At 38.8% G+C, this 18,204-nt stretch overlaps 1 protein-coding gene across 6 annotated transcripts in view; it reads right to left on the reverse strand.

Annotated features, from left to right (window-relative positions):
* Positions 1-18,204, reverse strand: part of crebbpb (CREB binding protein b) — a 45,982-nt gene that overhangs the window by 23,441 nt on the left and 4,337 nt on the right. For 5 of the 6 annotated variants that reach the window (XM_068336741.1, XM_068336739.1, XM_068336743.1 and 2 more), the window contains exons 2-4: positions 6,088-6,686; positions 2,460-2,627; positions 558-804 (exon numbers count right to left, since the gene is read on the reverse strand). In XM_068336741.1, the coding sequence (XP_068192842.1) occupies positions 558-804; positions 2,460-2,627; positions 6,088-6,686 (1,014 nt within the window). The remainder of the gene's footprint in view (positions 1-557; positions 805-2,459; positions 2,628-6,087; positions 6,687-18,204) is intronic. The other variant, XM_068336742.1, reaches the window with a different exon arrangement.

Genomic DNA, 18,204 nt, shown 5'->3' on the forward strand with positions numbered 1-18,204 from the left:
AGAGTGTGTGTGCGAGAGTGTGTGAGGGACTGAGTGTGAGAGAGAGACTCACCTAATAATATGAATCAAGTGCTTGCTTTAACAAACTGACTGCAGTGTTTTATTTTCTGAGCAATTCTTTTCTTGAAAACCTGACACCAGTCAAGTAACCATTACCGGTACTTAACTCCTTTTATTTACTAGACTAAATTCCAACTACGAAATTCATTCATTTGTTGAATGCTACCTTGAATGTATCATTAAGCCAAAAACAACTTGCTTATTAACATGGAATATAAAAGTAACGCATTCTTCAAAAGTGCAGGCCTGGATTTGCATAGATTGATATCTAATATTTAAATTAGGTTTCAGTTCTGTCACTATCTCCTAAATTAAATAACAGACAACTCATTACTCACTGTATCAGCGTTCCATAAAAGCTCTGATTAGATGCAGCTTCCAGTTAACATATTAAGACATTCATTCAAAACCTTTTGTTCATAGTTGAGAAAGTAAACGCCCCACATGTAAAATCAGCCAGACTCTTGTGAACTTTTGGATTTGAACTAGTCACTCACCTTGGCAGGACTTGCCAGCCTGGCAGAGGGTCATGTGGTTGAGGACGTTCTTCATGGTGCGGCAGTGGGGCAGAGTGCAGGTCCTCACCTCCCCGTTGGCCTGCTCCCGCCGCTGGCACTTGTGTGCGTGGAGCAACAGGACCAGCTGCTGCTGAATGAGTTTGCGCTTCTCAGGGTCGGCGGTCGGGCCCGCTGACACTCCCCCAGCCCCAGTGACCATCCCACCTGAGGCCACCTGCTGCTGCATCTGAGAATAGGCAGGTAAGTTAGACAGAAGATCAGACCTCATTTTAGACTTTCAGGTTTTAAGTAAAACACAAGTTCAGAGACAGGAGAGAGACAGGAAAAAAATATAGAATTTTAAAGCACCAGAGATATGAAAATGATGTGAAAACACATATATGTTCCTGAATATCAGCAAACTGAAATTAAAATCGGCAAAATTAAATTTGGCCAACAAAAAAAAAAGTAAAAAATGAAGAAACAATTTGGCAAGCTTCAGATTTAGGGCCTCCACAAAACTTTTGCTAAAATTTTACTGAATTTTGCATGGTGGTCATTGAGATGTCAGGCAGAGATGGAAGTACATATTAAGAAACAGATGCGACATGTTAATGTGTTAAATACTTAAAATAAAATCGCAGAAAATCTTAAATGTCTCAATGAGCATAGTCCTGCGTAGAGTACACACATCAGTAACTTATTATTATCATTAGTAGTATCTGAACCATTGGTGAGCCTCGAGTAGTGAATATTATATATTCCTACCCTCAGACTCAACAAATTCACCTGCAAGGTCAGTGATGTTATCAGGGTGAAGCTGAACTCTTAGAGCGGTGTCAAAGAGACGCATGTTGTCAAAGAGACGCATGTTTTCAAATGTCTGTGCCTTCCTGCTCAGCCTCTGAGATACTCTGAGTGACACTGATCCCAACCAAACACACCAAAAATATTACGGGATGTCATTCTTGACTTTAATAAAGACATCGATGCTTGGACTGAGGTTTCTGATCAATCACAGGCTGTTTTCAGGGCTGCATTTTAAATCACAATGTTGCCATGATTTAAAAAAATTGGTTAGTGTCTGTCAGTCACATATATGTAAATAACTTCTGTATTTATCAAAAGCTCCTTTCTACTTTTATTTACATTTCGCCTTCAGTTGTGTGAACATAAAATTTCTGAAGTCTGATTTTGATGATGTTAAGTCTCATTTAAGCTTAAAATGGTGTTAAAGTTCATGCAATTTTTAAATGGCAAAAGTCAAACACCCACTTTACTTACGAGGTGACATTTAAATTACACATCAGGGGGAAAAAAGATTGTTGGGTCAATGTGACTACTCGTCCAAACTGTACTGCAATTGTTTTTAATTAGTCCTTTTTTAATTAGTCCTTTTGCATTTTAGGTATTCATTTCCAGTTGTATGACAGTTGTTTGCTTGTACTATCTAATTACTGTTCTAACAATTTTTATCCTCCCATTGTTTTTAATTCTAATAAGGACCATCCCCGGTTAACTAAAAAAAAATATATATTTGCAAATGCTACTGCTGCATGCACGTCCAGTATCGAGAAAGTTCTGGAAGAAACCAGTACAGAAGTACACAGGGATGGCACAAAATGTAATATTAAAATTACCATCTAAAGTACTACTACATGCACAGACTCTTTACAACAAAAAAATATGGAAGTTAGTGCATGTGCAATGTGTGTGCTTTATTTCCACAAGACAAACTACTAAATGGTCTCTTTTTAACTTTTATGATAACTCACCTGAGGGAAACGCAGAGAAAGCAAAACTAGCAAGCATACCTCAACGACTTTATGCTTTCGTCTGCAGTGTAAAGAAAGACTAAAGCATATCAATCTAACAGATTACTATAAAAAAATGGGCACTCACCATGTTGGGCACACTCCCTGCTCCTTTCAGCTCAGCAGGGAACTGGGGTAGGTTGTTGGAAAGAGCAGTTTTGTTCTGGAGTTGTTGGCCATTGACACCCGCTGCCCCCATCTGCTGCACCCCAGCTTGGCCGTATTGCTGGCCAAATGGCGCTCCTGCCATCCCCATCTGTAGCAGAAATCACAACAGAGCATGTTGAGAAAATGTGTAATGGCGGGGCATACCTGTGCACTACACTGAACCTTCACCTTCGTCTTTGCGTGAATGCAAGTGGTTCATTCATCCTGACAGTTTGGTACAAAAACACAAACACTTTGAAGCCTTAAAATGGTTTTTGATTGTGTTCCTATTCCAATGATCTGGTACTAAAACTAAAATTAATTTTAAATTAACACGAAAACCTGTAGGATACTTTGTGTTCCATCTCTAGCCAGAGAATGGCATTTATTAAAAATTTGTTCTCCAGAGATAATTCATTCCCGTTTCTTTCCTGATGTCCTCAGCAGGCGAGTGTATGTTGCATTTGCTCGCCTTCAACTGAACAAGCCTTGCCCAGCGGAGAGAGAGAGAGAGAGAGAAACCGGGAGAGCCCAGCCTGCTTGACAACTGAACAGAGCACTTCTGCTGTTTACCCCTCCCCCTCCGCTGCAACACACAGATTCTTGTCAACTGCACCCCTCACATTCGCGCACGAGCAAGGTCTCGTCCCCTGCTCCATCACAGGCTTTCTCACTCAATGATCCACAGTTATCAGTGGCGTGCAGCGGGCTATCGCTAACTGATCGATTCAGAATGCCTCCCCTAATGGTTCCCCCTCATCTTCTATTCCATCCAAACAACACACAAGCAGCCCCCCTCTTAGCAGGATTTACTGCTCCAATATTAAAAGCCAAATGCTTAGAGAGTGGTGGCATAAACTGAGGTGATTGTCTAGGAAAGAGTGAAGACTAGAAACATGCTGGAAAAGACATTACATCGACAAAGCCATCTGGAACCAGAGGAGAATCAGGCCCTCAGTACCCTCAGCATCATTTCCATCTTATGTGATCACTTTGGAAGTTTTTGCTTTATAATAGGTTTTAAAAAGGTAAATTATTACAGCTTTTTGCTGCAAAAAAAGGTTAATGGAGTGAAATATGCGTACAGCACATGTCACAAAAAGAGATAAAGTTCTTTATTTCTCTTGGATCTACCAATGCCATCACATCTTGAGCAAGATACACTTAACCTGCCTCCTAACAGTCTATACACTCAAATTACTGATAATTAACCGATTTAATATTTTCAATATCACTGGCTCGAATGCTGTATTAATTAAACCAAGAGGGCATGGCAAGTTCATACTGGGATCAACAAGAGCAAGAGGTTTTTTTTACTTTTATGTTTTACAAAGAGAAATAATGAGCTGACAGCTTACAGAATAGCAAAAACAGACTCAGCAGGATACTGTTTTGTATCTGTTCTGACGAACACAGAGTATTAACCAGTGAACTATCATTCAATGTGAGATCACAAAAAAGTCCACAGTAATATACTGAGCTGGAGATTCATCAACTTTACACTTGATACAAGCAGTGACCAAGTTACAGAGGAAAAACATCAGCATAAAAACTGAAGAGTCATTCACATGACAAACATTTCACCCAAAAACACAAAAACCTGCACTGTATTTCGGCTGCTTACTTGAGAATGGTAAGGAAACTTCACTCGACAGGACTGATGCTGCGACAAAGTATTTATGTAGATATATAATTTCTGTTTTATTGAAATAATTTTCTCTTCACCAAAATCATGAAGAACATTTACACTGAATAAGCTGTCCTCCTAAAAAACAGTGATGGAAGTCAAATTAAAAAAAAAAAGATATCCAAATGACAGAAGGTAGAAAAAAAACAATAGAAGAAAACCTGAAAGAACTGAATAAGTTAACCCTTTTTGTCCACTATCAAACTTTATCAAACTAAAATCAAACGAATTTGATTTGTTGGATGCACATTTTTAAAAAATGCACGAGAGTTCCTTCAAATGTTTTATCTTCTTCTAGATTCAATATAAAGCTTACCGTGTGTTAACTTATCTGAATTGAAAATAATTGCGTGAACCACACATAATGTTTCACGGTAGATATGGGAACACAATGTACAAGTTTGAATATTTATATCTTATTTATTTTAAAGTAACATAATACTGTGATAACCTCTGTTAATGCAAACTGCTACTGGGATGTTACTCTAAGCCGTAGGCCACGCATGTTGCATACCTGGGAAATGGGAAAGCGATTTAGTTTTGAGCAAGATTTGTCTATCTGTTCGGAGTTACTGTGTAAAGAGATGAATAAAGCTCGATAAATCCTGTCAGTGAGTTCCATCTAGACTGCAGTTAATAGTTAATACCTGGAGTATTACACTATTACATGCTTTAAAAGGGTTTCTTGCGATTTTACAAGTCCAGTGTTTGTGGCGGACAGACATGAAATGGAGTAACATGAAGTAAACTTATTTATTTTTCTGTATATTTTTTTTGAAAACAAACATAAAAATGAGAACAACTTGAAAAAACCTGTCCCTATATTTTATTTCGGTACGTGTTGTTTTTATGTCCTGCAATTGTTTCGGTATGCCTCAGGGAATAGCGATGTTGTACTTTGAGTAGCAATGGCATTTGGATGACATTACATGGTGAATGTAGTTTGAAATTTAATAAACAACGAACAATTGTGTTTGCAGGTTGAGGACAACCTGTATTACCCAAAGCGGTAATAATTCAATAGTCATACTTAACTCCAACATTTTAATTTGAATCTGACTTTATTAATCATAATAATTAGGGCTGTCAGTTTAACGTGTTAATTAGATTAATTCATTACGCTGCAAATTAACGCTCTTTAAAAATTAACGCAATTAATCGTGAGTGGCAAGTCAATGCGCAAGCATTTTAAATTTGGCCCATTTAGGGACCTGTAGCAGCTCCAGCCAAACGTATTGTTTAAATGCAAAACATGTCAAGGACACAGAGTTAAACGTTAGCTTACCCTTTTAGAAGAAATGCCCGTTGGCATTTTGCTATTGATGTTGCCTTATTTAGAGGCATGTTATACTATTCACTTTGAATTGCTTTATTGAGTCAGTTTTAGTATTCATTTTAATTGAGAGTCTGCTTATGTGCCTTTTTGAGACACAGCCGTATTTTATTTCTGAATCTTATTTATTTAACTATTTGTATTGCATTTTTGAGAAATGCACCTGGCCTAATTGGTTTGCTGATGTGCTCGGCCTTTTTTCTTTTGAATTTCATTTATAAAGCACACTTAACCAATAAAAATGTGGATTTCAAATCTTCTCTTCTTGGTGTATTCTATTGATTAGTCATGCACTACAATTTTGTAATGTCCTAGAATTCAAATTCTTTATTTGGGGACCTTTAGCAGGTATGAGATTAAAATGTGATAATTAAAAATCCTGTAATTAATTAGATTAATTCCTTAATCGCCTGACAGCACTACTAATAATTCATATTTGATGTACTTGACAAATGATTACAATCTTTCCATACTCTGCACCAGTCATGTATTTTTCTGAGTAAACAACTAGTTTCATTTAGGACTCATTAAGATGAATGTGAAGCTTACCTTATTCATGTTTCCAGCTTGCTGAGCATTCATCGTGTTGTGTGGACCCAGCTGTGGTCCTCCTTGTGTGAGTGTCTCTGCTAGCACGCTACCTCCAACACCAGGTCCTTGGGCTCCCTGCATGCCTTGACCCTGGTACTGCATGCCAGGTCTTCCCCGGCCTGCTGGCCCCAGAGCCCCATTCATCACCTGTCCTGTCTGGCCCATGACCCCGTGACCTGGCCCGCTGTTCACCATAGCAGGGTTGAAACCCATGCCTGTGGTTCCGTTGCCTTGTCCAGTGGCTATACCTCCCTTCTGAGCCTGAGGAGACAGGTGATTGGTAGATCCCGGCCCAAGTGGATTTTTCCCGAGTACACCACCTAGCTGGTTTCCCACCATGCCACTCTGCTGGGGGCCACCACCCAGGATGGAGGAGCTTCCTGGTCGAAGCAGCTCAGACAGCTGCTTATGTTTGGCAGCCGCATCAGGAAGTACGGAGTTAAGACAAGGTCCTCCTCCGCCAGGACCACCATTAGAGGACATCCCCATTCCCAAGTCTCCATTGGGGATGAGCTCATCTGGAAGGTCATTTTCAAGGTCAAACAAAGACACAAGATCTAAAAAAAATAAAGACAAATGGAAACAGGAATTAGACATCATCACTGACTCACATTCTTAATTATCGTAATTATTTGACTAAAAACATACAATGTTGGGACTAATAACTCAGACCTGCACAAATATTGGTCTTAAACACTGTAATGCAACTGTTCTGCTGTGCACTGAGAAAAAAAATGCATGAATTCAGATGAACTCAAAATCGCCCCTTTCTCCAAAGGAATACGACAAAAAATCCCACTGACAACAATGTTCATAATAATGAAATAGAAGTACAGAGTAACTGAAAGGTCCCTGTGGAGACAGGGGGCTCCTAAACAGAGGCCCAGTGCTTCTTTCTGTTAGCATGGACCTAATATGTTTTAGCCTTAATATATGACATTGAAGACTTAAATGCCATACATAATGCTATAATACAGTATAATTATTATCTTTGTTCATTAACAACAGTATAAAACCCAACCCGGTATAATGACACCCCTCTATAAGGTTACCCCTGCCACACAATGACAGCTTTGTCAATGTCTTGTTTTATGCCACATTAACATAAGCTTCAAGGCTCCCGTACGAGATGCCGTCCTATCCAAAGCGACCGTGACCACCACGTTTATCAGTGGTGATAACAACCCTGCTCCAACAGTTTTCTTACTCAGCATTCAATGTGTAACGAATCGGTATAGTGGAACTGGAATGTCTTCCAGGCAACATTTATTTATCCTCAAATGAGGAATAAAAAAACTTGGATAACTACATTAGCAATGCACCAGGCAGTGGCAAGAGAATAACTGGACTTACATTAAACCAGAAAATGAACAAACACTGCTGGGTGTTTTTCTGCTGCAAAACATCCTCAGCGGATCAATGTTACAGAAACATTTTCCCGATTTTGCCAAAGATCACTGCAGAACAATCACAAAGATATCTGGATGGACAGTCAAGAAATTCAATACAGTATTGCGCCATCATGGCGGCAAGACAAAGAGCCATCATTAACACCATGGTGGAGGAGTATTTGAAGAAAAAACCCTCAAATCACAGCTGGGTACCAGAGGATATCCACAGCAGGAATAAATCAGGACACATTTGCAAAATAGATGAAGTCTAGAGGAAAGCAGGTGAAAGATCATCTGATCATCATGACAAGAACACACATAGCAAACAGAAAGGAAAAGCGGTGGATCATCAGCAATTTACCATTCACTATAAACCATAGTTTAAAAATATTTAAGTCTTGCCATTGCCAGGTCAATCTGTGGTGCTTTTTTATATGTTTTACGAAACCTGCAAACAGGATCAACTTGGATAAGATTGTTTCAACCTTTACTCCCACAGAACAAAAACAAGAGACCACAAGAGTTAGTTTCTCAGTCAAAAACTGATACATAAGGTACTAAAAGCAAGGCTTCAATGACGAAAGAGCAAACTCTAGCACTGTCTGAGGCACTCTGAGTCTTACCAGTTGGAGATGAGTCCCACATATTTAAAAGTTAATATGGTGACAATTAATGGGAACTTTAACGAAATTTTAAAAGCAGATTTACAAAAAGCAGCTTGTAGGAATGGGCAGCAAACCAAAAGACGAAAAAAAAGAAAATGGACAAAATACCTTCAAGTTCAGGAACCAGCACATGGTCTGAAAGTAGAGGACAACGAACTGCCATGTAACTGGGAGGGTCAATCACTGAAGCATTGTGAGTCTTTTCATATGACTGAATAGACTTGATTTGAATATACTCATTATACAACAAGGATATGATGGGAACATTCAGTAGAAAAAAAAAAACCCATCCACAGTAGCGACAATAGAAGCATGCACTAACTACAGAACTCTGACACTTAAGTCACACCATTCTCACCCCAAAAGGACACTGACGCTGTCGGCTGTAATTCACTCAAAGCTTCTCCACAGCCTTATGGAAAATCTTCAATTTGACACTTCCGCCTGGGACATAATAACAGTTTTACTACAGAAAGAAAGAAATGGAATGGAAGTGCAAAAAGCATGTTGCTCCCATTCTTGCAATAAAATATAACAAGAGTCACTACAAAATTATGTAATTTTGCTCCATGGACATATTTTATTTTTACAGTACCAGGCTGACATGAGGAATGTCATGAGTAGTCTTTAACGTGCTACAGTACACAATGGAGGGGTAAAGTTGTCCATAGAGGTGTGATTCAGCTAGAAAAATGGAGATAGCCTCACCTCATGCAAAATACAGAAAATAAAACTAGTACACTGTATTCATGTAACTAATACCTAGGAACTACTGCCATTTTTAACAACTGTCCAGATGTACAATAAACCAGAGACGTAGCACTCCAATCAATTAATTTGCACTGAGTTATACTTTAGATCTCTGAAGAGTTGACACTGAATGCCCACTACCTCTTTCTTGCCTGTGCTAACTGACAATATTGTTAGAGTGAGGTTGGTAGCTCACTGAAATAAAAAAATAGGGTATACAGTGATCCCTCGTTACTCGCGGTTAATATATTCCGGGACCATCAGCAAATACCGAAATTCCGCGATATTGCGACAATTTATTACTTAGGGTAATTTAAATGTTTATGAACCCTCCAATACTGATATTAAACCACCTTATATTTGTATTATTATATCTGTATTACCTTTTCCCACAGGCTTATAGATTGTTTAAAGCGCTTTTAAGTGTTTAATATACAAAAGTGCGCTGCGCTCCAAGACTCATGGAACGCAGTGCACTTCCGGATGCTGTCAGCCAATAGAATGCGCGTACGATATCACGTGACTACCTACTAAAAATCCACGATGGGGTGAAGCCGGGCATCTTGAAGTGCGAATGCGTGCGGGATTACTGTAATATATAGTAATACATATGCTTTATGGTTTCTGTGCAAATAACTTGAACTGACTAATGCAAGTTTGAGCAATATGACTTAATCATAATAATTTCACAATAATATGTTTTCCCTCCTTTAAGATTATGTAACAATCAGCCTTCTCAATAGGAGCAGACAAATTAACTCACCATTGAAGTGACACTTTTACCATTTGTTTTTTGTCATATACATTGTAAATGAATTACAAACCACCAATGGTCATTTCTTATGCCAGTGTTGATGGAAAACAAAACATTTTGCCATTTTTCAAAAAACGACAACCAACCTTCAGTCCCACCTTCCACCCTGTTCACTGGTATAAATAATGACGGAACTTATTTTCTCCTATTAGTATGGGATTTACATGGTACATGGCCTGCTATAAAAAAAATATGCCAGTCTGTTTAGGGTTGGCAAAAAGCAGTTATTTCCTCTCATCTACTAAAAAAGATTGAGAGCTGAATGACTACCTACTTTATATACTTTCTTTGTACACAAGTCTATAAGCTCCTCTAACCATTAAACCAAGTACAATATAAATGGCTTGTCTTTTGGCACATCAGGGGGTCAAACCATGGTACATCATCACAGTTGGTGTTTCTTTGAAATACATTTTTTATTTTCACAGTGTGATTTACTGCGATCTGGTAGATGGAGTCACGACAGAGGACTGCTCCGTATTCACTGCAGTAGATGGGTGATTGCACCCTTACCAATATTTGTAGTTGACACAACATCAGATTCAGACAAATCTGATTTGCTCTTCTCGTGTTAAGTTGACTCAAAAATGCACCGGATTTGATTCATCACATAAAGCCTCCTGCGAAAGTGTTAACTTATATTGGAGGGTTCTCTTCCCATCTTACACATACACATTAAAAAAAATTTGTTTACAGTTTCATACATTATAAGATTTGTACTAAAAAAAGACACCACGTCTGACTAGCTGACGATCTCTCCTCAGACATACGAGACAGACGCTATGGTATTTTGTCCTTCCAGTAAATGCACTGTTTTGAGGTTCAATAGGTTATGCTGCCAATAACAAGTTTCTACATTTCCAAAAAATGAAGAACAGTGCTCCTCTTCTTACCAAACTGGACTACTGACACACTTCTAAAACATTTAAAGGGACAGTAAAGTTAATTTTAAGTGACATATGTTATTCATCATTATGAAAAATAGAAGAAAAAATAAATTTTATATGTGTAGCATCATCTGTTCAAAAAAGCTTAAAATCTGCGCCGCAGCAGCTTCCGCATTCAGTGGTCACGTGGGCGTCATACATCACTAGGGCCAAACATGGCTTAGCAACCATAAGAAACAATGCAATTCTAGACATGATTAACACCAAAAATATCATGGTTACCTGCGCGGTGAACGGTTGTGTCAACAGAACAGCAAAAAGATGCAACTTCCAAATAAATTCACTGTGGAATGAATAAGAACTAGAGTTGTTATTAATTCCACACAGTCCAATAGTAATAAATGGCGGTTAGCTCAATAATAACATAATATGGACCATCCCATTGAGGGGCTAGCGCGTTAGCGTTTTTAGCGTGGTACCTTCCCAGAAGGTATTCTAAAGAACGACAGGTCCTTGTCTTCATGTCTTTTTGCTGTTCTGTTGACACAGCCTTTCACTGCACAGGTAACCATGATATTTTTGTGTTAATCGCGTCTGGAATTGCATTGTTTCTTTATGGCTGCTAAGCTATGTTTGGCCCCAGTGACGTATGACGCCCACGTGACCACTGAATGCTGAAGCTGCTGCGGCGCAGATTTTAAGCTTTTTTGACCAAACGGATGACGCCACACATATAAAATTTATTTTTTTCTTCTATTTTTCATAATGATGAATAACATATACTGTATGTCACTTAAAATTAACTTTACTGTCCCTTTAATATGGAGTTTATAAGAAGGGTTTTGATGACTTCAAGATATGCAAAATTAGCTGTACACTTCACGACCAAAACTTGGGCTGGGTTATTTGAAAAACAATGTTTATGAAAGCCACAGCCAATCATTGAAAATGATAATAATAATGCATGCAGATACACAATCAAACCTTGGTTTTCGAACGCTTTAGACATCGAACAAATCGGAATTCGACCAAAAAATTCAGAATTTTTTTGTCTTAGAAGTCTTACGCGAAATGAACGCCTTTTTGGGTCGACCGTGGCTCAGTGGTATCGAGGGTCGTCCAATGATTTAAGATCGGCAGTTTGATTCCTGCTCCCGCCGAGTCATTTGTCGTTGTGTCCTTGGGCAAGACACTTAACCCTCCTTGCCTGCAGTGGGGCACTCGCTGGCGTGTGAATGTGTGGGATTGTTCCACTGGTGGTGTGGGATTGTTCCACTGGTGGTCGGAGGGGCCGTAGGCGAAGATTGGCAGCCACGCCTTTGTCAGTCTGCCCCAGGGCAGCTGTGGCTACACACGTAGTCTACCATCACCAAGTATGAATGAGGAGTGAATGAATAACGGTTCCAATGTAAAGCGTCTGAGTGTCCAGAAAAGCATATGTAAATCTAATCCATTTTTATTATTATTTCTCGCAGCCAAGCGCGAGAAAAGGCGAGAGAAAACGTGACGTAATGTGCCTTTTATTTTAGTTTACTGTATTCAATAATGTTTCACTTAATTTGCGTTCCATTGCCTATGGTACAATTCACAGTAAACTTCTGTCCAAAAGACGACGGTAACTCGTACCTTGGGCAAACCCGATTACGTTGTTTTGTTTTTTCTTCTTTCTCGTGTTTGCTCCTTTCTTTTACATTTCTTTGATATGTTTCATTACTATACAATTTGATATATAAATGACACTATGAAATAACATATGCAGAGAAAAGGTAGTTTTCTAGACTCTTGGAACGGATCAAGACCATTTACATTATTTGTAATGGAGAAAATGTATTTGGAATTCGAACAAATCGGTATTCCAACAGCTTTCCGGAAAGAATTGTGGTCGGAAACAGAGGTTTGCCTGTACTATAAATCTGAAAAAATACACCCATACCTACACTCGTTAGAGAGGATTTAAATATTATATAATAGACAGAGAAATGAAATGGGGAGATGTAAAGAGACAAGAATGATTCGGGTTAGCGATCTCAACTCAGACATCCAGAGTCCTGACCTGGGAGGGTGGGGGTGGGGTGGACAATCGTATAGAAGAGCCAGACAGAAGGGGAATCAGATCGGAGTGCTCTTGTGGCTGGAAAGCGGCTGCTCATTCCTCACCGTAAGAGCTGGCACGCCCTCTCTGTCGTATAAATGAAAACAAGCGTGACACTGGCCTTTGACCAGAAGTGTAAGACAAACTACGAGTGTTGAGGGCCATAAAAAAGGCCACATATTAACATAAATATCAAGACCTGCTGCTAATCTGTTGCCATGAAACAAAGCTCAGTGTGCAGCAGGATTAGTGTAACAAAGGCAGAACTTTGCTATCTGCAAGACTGACAATTATTGAAAGGGTTAACCAAAAAAAACCCAAAACCTTCAGTTAGTCCCTTCATCCATGGAAGAAACTGCCGCCATAAGAAATTGGATTTTTTATTTTTGTCACTGAATACTTAAACCTAACTTTGAAATTCAAATGTTGCTGGATTTATTGGAACACAATATTTTACTTTTAAATCCACCATCTAAATTTGTTACCTAAATACCAATCCAAGGAAAAAAAATACTTGCATTCTCTCCAAATTTGTCAAGTTTTGCCTCATCCACTGAGGCCATTTATGTGCTATACAAATTCAGTGTACATCAGGCGTGCACTGCCTGCAGAATGACACATAAATCATCCAAATGTACTTAATGCTGGGCTAAGATGTCATGACTGTAACCCTAGTGTGACAGACAAGAGTTCGGAGTGGACCAATGATGGACACAGTGAACACTGATAAGATCTTAAAGTAGGACAATTTTGATATGTAGTGTAACTAAAACAAAATTACTGAAGAAGCGAAAGAGTGTCCCAACCTTTACTAGTACGGTAATCCCTCACGAATTCACGCATCAACACGCGCGGCTTCACCTCATCGCAGATTTTTAGTAGGTAGTCATGTGATACCGTACATGAATTCTATTGGCTGACGGCATCTGGAAATGCGCTACATTTTTTGAGTCTTGGACTTCCGTGAGACACAAAGTGCTTTAAACAGTCAATAGTGTGGGAAAAGGTAATACAGGTAGAAGGTGGTTTTATATCAGTATGGGGAGGGTTCATTACCGTATAATTATTACTGTAAATAATAGTTTGTAGCTATATCGTGGAATTTTGTTTTTGCGGGTGGGTCCTGGAACTATTAACCGCGAGTAACGAGGGATCACTGTAGTCCTACAATTGACTCCGCAGACAGACTCATTAAGTCCACTGCTACAGGAGTGTAATGGTGCTCCAAACCATTGGGACAACGATAAGAAACAAAGCCTCATGCAGTTTAACTTGACATTTCTTCTTTTAAAGTGCAGTTAAATGGTTTACAATAAATGTTTAATAAACACCCATTAAAACACTACGGTACTTTTAATTTGAAATGATTACAGAAATTAGTCCACTGCAAAGCGCAGTAAATGTAATTTGGCAAATAGGAGATGATGTAAATTTGGCTTCATATTATTTCATATGGCTTTATCGAATATATTGACTGCCATGATTACTGACAAATATGCTAAATTCCTCGGGGATCAATAAATTATTAATTCATCTAAAGTTTCAAGGGAAAGAAAAAAATAGCAAGGTGCTCAATCCACCGGCACCACAGGGGAGATTACAGAAAAGTCAAGTGTGGGATCACTGTGCATTGAAAAGAAAGGTAAAGAAAGTGCAGTGTATACAGTGCCTTGCGAAAGTATTGGCCCCCCAAGGACTTAATGACATTTTTCTACATTTTAGGCTTCAAACTTAAAGATAACAAACTGAAAATATTATTCAAGAATCAACAACATGTGAGACACAACCGTGAAGTGGAACCAAATTTATTCAACATTTTATATTGTGTTTACAGATAAAAAATTGAAAATTAGGACGTGCAACAGTATTGGCCCCCTGTTCTCTCAGCTCAGATAACCAACTCCAGAAGTTCCCTGATGACTTCTGAATGATCCAATGTTGACCTAAATGACTAACAATGACAAACAGAATGCACCTATGTGTCATTTGGCCTCAGTTTAGGTGCACCTGCTCTATGATGGTCTCCGAGGTCTATGAAAGGAACACTGGAGACCAAACAGCATCATGAAAACCAAAAAACACACCAGGCAGGTCTGAGATAAAGTTGCGGAAATGTTCAAAGCAGGAATGGGATACAAGAAGATTTCAAAATATTTAAAAGTCTGCCGGAGCACTGTGCGAGCAATATCATCAAAATGGAGAGTGCATAAAACCACTGCAAACCTAAAAAGACTTGAGGCTGTGATCGCAGCAAAAGGAGGTTGTACAAAGTATTAACTCAAAGAGGGCCAATACTTTTGCACGTCCTACTTTTCAGTTTTTTATTTGTAAACACAATATAAAATGTTGAATAAATTTGGTTCCACTTCATGATTGTGTCTCACATGTGATTGATTCCTGAAAAGTATTTTCAGTTTTTTATCTTTAAGTTTAAAGCCTGAAAAGTAGCAAAATGTCAGAAAGGTCTTGGGGGGGCCAATACTTTCGTAAGGCACTGTAAGTTCAAAAGAAAGAGAAAGAAAGTGAGTCGGGGGGGCGGGGGGGCGGGCGAGAGAGAACAATTAGTGGCATTTATTCAATGTTGCAGCACTTCAACTGATAACCTCATGCACCGAACTCACAGACCAGACCATACAGAACAGGTTGACATTAAGGTTACCATAGCTGTAGCATTTAACAGAAATTAATGTTTTCTAGTTGACACTAAGGATGCTTGAGTCAATGACATTAATAATTTATAGCCACTTAAGAACATACAATAGTGTGGTGGCTACACGGAAGGTCTTGTGTGCCAAAGCTTAAAAAGATTTTAGGAAAATATCACAAAAAATACTATTCATATTCTTTTTCTATGATGCATTTATTTTTTGTTGATCTTTTTTCACTTAAATGCACTGTAAATAATACTGGCACTACAGAGACATGCGGCCAGCAGTAGCTCAGTCCACTAGGTCTTGGATTGGAGACCAGAGGGTGGCTGGATCAAGACCCGTGTGCGGAGCGAAAAAAAGAAGTTTTTGGTTTTGCAAACTTCATTTGCAAAACCAGACACCTACTCAAACTTAGCATCACCGCTGTGAGAAGAAGAGTAACCACAGCTTAAAACCATGGATTATCAATCGGCTGGATGATGGAGCTACTCACTAGATACGACAAACCAAACAAAGCAGCTAAATGACAAACTTCCACTACAATTTATATTTAGCAACTGCAAAAGTGTTTACCAATTTTTCCACCAAGACCACATAATGCTTCAACAGCAAAGACCCTCCTTCACAGTGCTTTGGTTGTGTTTTCATGAAAAAAAAAAACAGCAGAATGATGCCGTCCCCATGTGGGCTCTTAAACAGCATGTCAGTGGTCCAAATAAGGAAGATCGATAACACAACAGATTTGGTGTAGTGTCCCATTTTTTGGATGTATCAAGGCGTGTAATTACAATAATCATTAATCCTCTGTGTTTTATAGCAGCTGATGACATCCTCCCATTAGCCCATTTCACAAACTTGGAGATAATTTTGGTTGCTTTGCTTCACGTTAGCTGACAACTGCTGCTAGTTAGTTTCAAATCTCAAGCTTAATTAAGTGAATTTTATTTGTACAATTCCGAAATCAAAACTAATATGATCTCAAGCAGGTCTAGACTGAATACTTTATTCGAGGGAGAACTTATGACCCCTAGGGGAGCAACAAATTGGCATCATTGGCAAGAAATTCCCTTTCACTCACAATAAAAATGTCATCCTCCTGTATAGTCGCTCACCAGTTCAATCCTTGCAGGCACAAGTTGATTTCATGCTACAACGGCCTTTACTGGTAGCTCATTGGCACAACAAAAATATCTCCACTCTGCCTTTGCTCTTTTAATGCAGAAAATTAAGGTAAAATTAAGGTACAGTCAGACTTGAACTGAACTGGACTTGACTTATCTATGTCCATTCAAATACTGCATTATGTATGAACAATATATTTACTGCTGTCTACTGAGGACAAAAATGAAAATGGGTAATCTATTGCTTTTAACTGTGGTTTGTTCAAATATGGTGAAATAAACTGTTGAGTTGACTTTTATCGCATCCAATATTTGGAGCAACATCTAGATTTTAGATCCCAACCCATTCAAATGAGAACAAAATGCCTTTGGCTACTAAGTCTACAGATATTTACCAATCTTCACCTGTATATTTGAATAAACTCACTTGTAAACTCTCACGCTGTCACCAACTCCACCCACTACCTGTCAATCAAGCGCCCAACCAATCACGCCGCCAAACTAATCCCGGGGCATCTGCCAGAAGGAATCACGTGAACCATATGGCGTAACATGGACTTCCAAGTTAACATAATTTTAGGGTGTCATAACTGTTCCAACAATTTCCATGTTTTTGAGCAGAGTGTCCAAACAGCAGGAATGGCAAGGAATTCTGAGTGAAACTAGCTGGCTAGCACCAACAGTCTGTCCAGCTATGGTTTCCGTTTGGAATGGGACAATCGATGTAGTATCCAAAATACTCCTCGGGCATCTGACAAAAACGGTTTTTAAGTAAATACATACAGTTCTGTTCTCGTAGTCAACTAACAGAACTATCACTTCTCTAAAATTTCTTTTCCACTTGCTCTTTTGACAGGTGCCTTTTTCTTTAACGTTAGCTCGTTTTCCCATCTCACCATTAGTTATCTTTCTTTCTACAGTTAGCCTGCTAACATTCATCTACGGCTACGCAATGCTCGCCCAGCGCAATCCATGACTTGCCAACACAGTCGTTACGTCACCACGTTGATTTTGGACTACATTGGGTGTGCTTGGTTTATAATACCACGTAGTCTGATATTATCGTGGAATTTCCAGGGGTTCCTGCTAGTATGGATATAATTGGCTCTTGATATGGCCAATCACTGATGCACCAATATTATTTTTCCAAGGTTGGGAATTTCTGGGACATGATTAACAGGCTTACAACCATTTCAAAGCACAAGTGCACATGGCAGAGTAACTCAGAATCCATTTACATTACGTGATTCTGCTGATATTTCTTTTTAAAAAGTCCTGCATTTATCGTATAAGAAAGCATTATACCAGTGATCCATATGCACAAAATTATCGAAAAAATAATTGGCACACAGGGCACTAACCAGCAATGTACGTTTTCAAAATCAATACCACAGAAAAATATCGGGGGGCAAGAAAAGCCAATATTGCCCCCCCCCCCCATTACTGCCTCAATAGGGAATGCTTATCAAACTCAAAATTAAAAAACCATGCACAAATTTTGGATGTGAAGCTGCTGTTGTTTTTGCGGTTTTTAGTTTGAAACACAACAAACATGCAAACATGCATTTTAAGGCACTGAAAAAACACAATTTTATATAAGAACCATTGTCAATGGATGGACTTTAAGTGTTTTTATAATGTCAGTAACATTTCATATCAGGTAACATAGTAATGAAACAACTATAAACAGATGTAGATGATATA

This window comes from Antennarius striatus, chromosome 16 (genome assembly GCF_040054535.1).
Source record: "Antennarius striatus isolate MH-2024 chromosome 16, ASM4005453v1, whole genome shotgun sequence".
Taxonomy (NCBI): domain Eukaryota; kingdom Metazoa; phylum Chordata; class Actinopteri; order Lophiiformes; family Antennariidae; genus Antennarius; species Antennarius striatus.